The sequence below is a fragment of the Salmo salar genome, chromosome 11 (genome assembly GCF_965601325.2).
Source record: "Salmo salar chromosome 11, fSalSal1, whole genome shotgun sequence".
Classification (NCBI taxonomy): Eukaryota; Metazoa; Chordata; class Actinopteri; order Salmoniformes; family Salmonidae; genus Salmo; species Salmo salar.
In genome coordinates, this window is record NC_138301.1 from 112,107,632 (window position 1) to 112,113,479 (window position 5,848).

At 39.5% G+C, this 5,848-nt stretch overlaps 1 protein-coding gene across 1 annotated transcript; it reads right to left on the reverse strand.

Annotated features, from left to right (window-relative positions):
- Positions 1-1,757: 1,757 nt before the first annotated feature.
- rps14 (ribosomal protein S14) lies at positions 1,758-4,738 on the reverse strand. Its single transcript, NM_001139736.1, has 5 exons — positions 4,718-4,738; positions 3,159-3,309; positions 2,828-2,989; positions 2,462-2,538; positions 1,758-1,870 (listed from the first exon to the last, which is right to left on the reverse strand). Exons 2-5 carry the CDS (start codon positions 3,305-3,307, stop codon positions 1,803-1,805), a joined length of 456 nt encoding a protein of 151 aa, NP_001133208.1. The 5' UTR covers positions 3,308-3,309; positions 4,718-4,738; the 3' UTR covers positions 1,758-1,802.
- Between the last annotated feature and the right edge of the window lie 1,110 nt (positions 4,739-5,848).

A 5,848-nucleotide genomic window follows, 5' to 3' on the forward strand; every position in this document is an offset into this window, starting at 1 on the left:
CCTCTGTCAGGAGGAATGGGCCAAAATTCACCCAACGTATTGTGGGAAGCTTGTGGAAGGCTACCCGAAACATTAGTTTAACTTCTAAATTGTTTAAACAATTTAAAGGCAATGCTACCAAATACTAATTAAGTGTATGTAAACTTCTGACCCACTGGGAATGTGATGAAAGAAATAAAAGCTGAAATAAATAATTCTCTCTATTATTCTGACATTTCACATTCTTAAAATAAAGTGGTGATCCTAACTGACCTAAGACGGAGATTTTACTAGGATTAAATGTCAGGAATTGTGAAAACCTGAGTTTAAACGTATTTGGCTAAGGTGTATGTAAACTTCCCACTTCAACTGTATATACAGTACCAGTCAAAAGTTTGGACACCTACTCATTTCAGGGTTTCTTTATTTTTGCTAATTTTCTACATTGTAAAGTAGTTAAGACAAAACTATGAAAAATCACACATGGAATCATGTAACATAAGTGTTAAATAAAAAAGTATATTTTATATTTAACATTCTTCAAAGTAGCCACCCTTTGCCTTGATGACAGCTTTGCACACTCCTGGCATTCTTTCAACCAGCTTCATGAGGTAGTCACCTGGAATGCATTTAAATTAACAGGTGTGCCTTGTTAAGTTCATTTCTGGAATTTCTTTCCTCAATGTATTTGAGCCAATCAGATGTGTTGTGACAATGTCGGCATACAGAAGATGGTCTTTTACCAAATAGGGCTATGTCCATATTATGTCAAGAACAACTCAAAAAAGCAAAGAGAAACGGCAGTCCATCATTACTTTAAGACATGGTCAGTCAATCCGGAAAATTTTGAACTTTGAAAGTTAAGCGCAGTCACAGAAACTATCAAGCGCTTTGATGAAACTGGCTCATGAGGACTGCCACAAAAGACCTAAGACCCAGAGTTACCTTTGCTGCAGATAAGTTCATTAGTTACCTGCCTCAGAAATTGCAGCCCAAATAAATGCTTCACAATGAGAATGTGTTCTTAACTGACTTGCCTAGTTAAATAAAATACAAATATTCCCACTAAGCACAAACCAGTTGGAATGCTGTATTGCTGCAGAATGCTGGTTAAGTGTGCCTTATTCTACATAAATCACTGACAGTATCACCAGCAAAGCACCATCACCTCCATGCTTTACAGTGGGAACCACATATACGGAAATCATGGAGAACATCCGTTCACCTACTTTACGTCTCACAAAGACACGGCAGTTGGAACAAACTATAATTTGTTTTTCAATAGGACAATGACCCAACACGCCGCCAGGCTGTTTAAGGGCTTAGATCAAGGAGAGTGATTGAGTGCTGCATCAGATAGCCTGGCCTCCACAATCACCCAACCTCAACCCAATTGAGATGGTTTGGGATGAGTTGGACCGTAGTGAAGGAAAAGCAGCCAACAAGTACTCAGCATGTGTGATCTCCTTCAAGACTGTTGGAAAAGCATTCCAGTTGAAGCTGGTTGAGAGAATACAGTGTGTGCAAAGCTGTCAAGGCAGTGTGGCTACTTTGACGAATTGGAAATATAAAAACACTTTTGGTTACTACATGATTCCATGTGTTATTTCATAGTTTTGATGTCTTCACTATTATTCTACAATGTAGAAAATAGTAAAAATAAAGAAAAACCCTTGAATGAGTAGGGGTGTCCAAACTTTTGACTGGTACTGTATGTATATATATACACATTTATTTTCCTAGAAAGACTTAGAACAAATAGAAACCAGACAAAACGGTTGTTTGGAATTAACCTTTTATTGAGTGAAAAACTCAAAGCACATTTACAGACGACGCCCACGACGACCTCCCTTTCTTCGGGTGCTGTCTGATGGAATAGGGGTGACATCCTCTGCAAGGAGAGCAAGCATTGGTGTCTTCACATGCATTAACAGAATTGTACGTTGACTCCCAGATTCATTGACATCCCCATTTACATTTGTAATTTATATTGTCTTTAGGGAATTGGAACAGAGCGACTCGCTAACGATACGTCACGCTGAATAAGTGCATCTGCTAAATGACTGAAGTGTTAAAATGCCATGGTTGTGACAACAGCATGCGAGAGTATAATGTAAACTGTAATGTAATTAACACAGCCTCCTTGTTCAGGAGACTCCCAAGAAAACAGGCCAAGAGAAAAGTTGAATTGTTTCACATGTAGTATTCAAAGACCAGCTAAAAATACATTTCCAACTGAAAAATGTATATCCTCTGGAAAACATCATACAACCAGTATATTTCACCCTTGACACATTAAATATGCAGACACATGGTACAGTGTTTTCCAACCCTCTCCTTGATTAGTTGACTCAGCCACATCAGTGCAGGGGCTATAACTAACATGTGGACGGGACAATCCATTGGTCCAAGGCGAGGGGTGAGAAACATTGGTATATCAAATAAATTATTCTCCCAACAGGACGGCTGAGCTAAAGCTTACCGATGCGTCCGATTTTCATGCCAGAACGAGCCAGGGCACGGAGAGCAGACTGTGCTCCTGGTCCAGGGGTCTTGGTTCTGAAAGGCAAATGTTCACACAGTTACACAAAAGACAAATCTAATGTGTAGTTGACTAGAGAGATCCAGTTCCACAACTCAGAAGACTAAGCAAAATATAGACTGCACTCCTAAATTGATTGTTCTATTTACAGTGGTAACAAGAGTAGTAGTCGAAAGGAAACAATGTGGCCTACCAAAACTATTTAGCTGCATCAAGCACTGTGCAACCCCATGGATGTACAAAAGACAAGGTCTGACGGAGCAACAATAGGTTGCGCTTCAGCGAACAGAGGGAGGGATTCATTACCTGTTACCGCCAGTGGCCCTCAGCTTAATATGCAGGGCAGTGATTCCCAGCTCCTTGCATCTCTGTGCCACATCCTGGGCGGCCAACATGGCAGCGTAGGGGGAGGATTCGTCTCTGTCGGCCTTTACCTTCATACCACCAGTCACACGGCAGATAGTTTCCCTGGAGGGTGCCGGGAAACGTTTAGGGCAAAGCATTTGAAATCAACACTGAACACTATAATGTGATGACATCGATTGCTGTAAGCATGCAGGTTGATTGATAATGTATCAGGTCACTTGAATATTTTCCAAAGCCGAGCATGCACGGTTCCCATGCCTCCAGTACTTACTTGCCGGAGAGGTCAGTGACATGAACGAAGGTGTCATTGAAGGATGCAAAGATGTGGCAGACTCCAAAGACATTCTCGCCTTCGGCAACCTGAGGTCCCAGGGCGATGACCTGTTCTTCCTTCTTTTCCTTACCCTTGCGTGGTGCCATAGCTGCAAAGGAATGCACGTTGGTCAGCATTTAGTTTAAGTGTCAGTTACCAATCCTGGCATTAGCAAGTGATCGGATTGAGGCGAGGCAGGAAGTAACGTTTCCATATCTAGCAAACTGGCTAGATCCTGACTCCTGGTAGGGGATGGATACATTACTCGACAACTTCACCACAAGATGCGTTTGAATTGCTGTATTTAAAAGGTGTCCCTCACTAGTTATGTGCACAATGAGAATACTTAGCAAAATGTCAACCATTAAAGCAACTGACCAATAACTACTAGCTAACGTTATATACAAGCAGTGGTGGGAAAAGTACTCAATTGTCATATTTGAGTAAAAGTAAAGATAACTTAATAGAAAACAACTCAAGGTAGTCAACCCTGTAAAATACTAGAGTAAAAGTATTTGGTATCAAAAGTAAATGGAATTGCTAAAATGTACAAAAAGTAAAAGTATAAACCATTTAACATTCCTTATAGTAAGCAAACCAGACGGCACAACGTTCTTGTTTTTATTTTAGGAGAGCCAGAGACACACTCCAACATAATTTACAAACTAAGCATTTGTGTTTTTAGTGAGTCCGCCAGATCAGAGGCAGTAGGGATGACCTGGGATGTTCTCTTGATAAGTGTGTGAATTGGACCATTTTCCTGTCAAAATGTAACGAGTACTTTTGGGTGTCAGGGAAAAGGTATGGAGTAAAAAGTACATTATTTTCTTTAGGAATGTAGGGAAGTTAATGTAGGCAAAAAATGACAAGGTACAGACAACACAAAAACTACTTACGTAGTACTTTAAAGTATTTTTACTTAAAAACTTTACACCAGTGTATAAAAGTGTCACATGGCAACAAACGCCAGTGGAGTGGCGTTAACGTCAACTAACGTTTTTGTTAACAACCAAACACCAGAATGTATAACACGACAATGTGTGCTTGTCACAACAATGTAAAGACTAAAAACTACAGTAGCCCATAGTTTACCTGGTTAGCATGGGCTAAACAACGCGACAGCAAGTTAGCTACAATAACTAACCGTTAGCGCACCATGAGCAAGCTACACTCCACATGACACTCAGGTACAATTAAAGACGTAGATAACACTTCCCTGCAGCAAAAATGAACACGGGTGAAGACATTCGGCACAATATGGTTAATATAACTAGTGACACATGAGCCCCACTCAATGTGCTTCAGCAAACTACATTTCCAGGCCTTGCGATGATGAACATCCCTTCTTCCAGCCTACACTAAAGTAGTCTAATCCATAAACTTCTAGTCCGATTTTCGAACAAATTGCACATTTTCCTTATCTATAAACGCTTACTTTATCGAATACAAGGACAAGGGGCAATAGATACTTTAAGGGATTGAGGATTCATTTGGATAACAAATCTGCGATAATTTACCTGTGTGTGTCTCTAGTAAAGCCGAAACAGAAAAGGAAAGAACTTTCGCAACCGGGTTGAAAGTTCAAGCTTCCCCCCCCGGAAGTGGATCTTGCTCTTTACTGCCTCATAGCGGTTTGTATGTGTACAGCACGCAATCAGTTTAGAAAGGATCGGCCTTTATTTTTTTACAGGTACACAGCATCATTTTCAACTTGTGAAATTCTGCTATTTCACCCCAAAATATATATAATCAATATATATAATGCTATTTCGTCCTGTCATATTCCATGCCAAATTATACGATTTGTTTCACTACATTAAAGAATCCAATGCCACATGTCAAAATCCTCTAACTGTTTACAAAGTCCTTAGACATAGATATTTGTTTAGAGAAAATAATAAACAGACCTAATTCATGAATTCCTTACCTTACTTATTCCTGCAATGTATTTTGAAGATTCTGGATCCAAGCATGCATGTTTTTCAAAGGGTTGACTATTTTTGTGGGTAATAATGATGACTTTTGCCTTTTTAGTCTTTAGAGACATTCCATTTTCATTGAGTAACTTATTCAAAAGGCTTGAGTAACATTATATCTTTAGAAATTATTTATAGCTGCAACCACATCTGTTACAAGCACATCTGCCACAGACAAGCACACGTAATTCAACTAGTCAAGTCATGGAATGTTTCCTCACAAGTATAATCTATTGGCTGATCCCTCCTGGTGACCTGGGTGGAATTATGTTGTCCTTCCATAACCCATAGCAAGTCCCACCTAGTTGGATACTTCAAAATGGTGAAAGTCCTCAATGGCGCTGCCCATGCTAAAACAAGTTTTTGGGCAGTAGAGTATCTCTATGGCTGAGTCGAATCACCCAAGAGGCTACCATCTAAGATTCACATCAAAGTTTATTGTCGTGTACACAGATTTGCAGATGTTATCGCAGGTGCAGCGAAATGCTTGTGTTTCTAGCACCAGCAGTGCAGTAATACCTAGCAAAAATTAAAATAAATACACACATAATAGAGAAAAATAAAGAAATTAAGTAATATCAAAATGAGCAATGTCAGAGACCAGAATATAAATATATATACATATCATGGTGTGTAAAGACAGTAAGGCCAGTATATGAATAGAAAAGGTGT

Bases quoted from the DNA above. Each gene is read 5' to 3' on its own strand.
- rps14 (NM_001139736.1), bottom strand. From the start codon at position 3,307: ATGGCACCACGCAAGGGTAAGGAAAAGAAGGAAGAACAGGTCATCGCC. The intron at 2,990-3,158 runs GTAAGTACTGGA...GGCACCCTCCAG, and splicing joins GTCACTGACCTCTCCGGCAA to GGAAACTATCTGCCGTGTGA. The intron at 1,871-2,461 runs GTAAGCTTTAGC...CTCTCCTTGCAG, and splicing joins CATGAAAATCGGACGCATCG to AGGATGTCACCCCTATTCCA.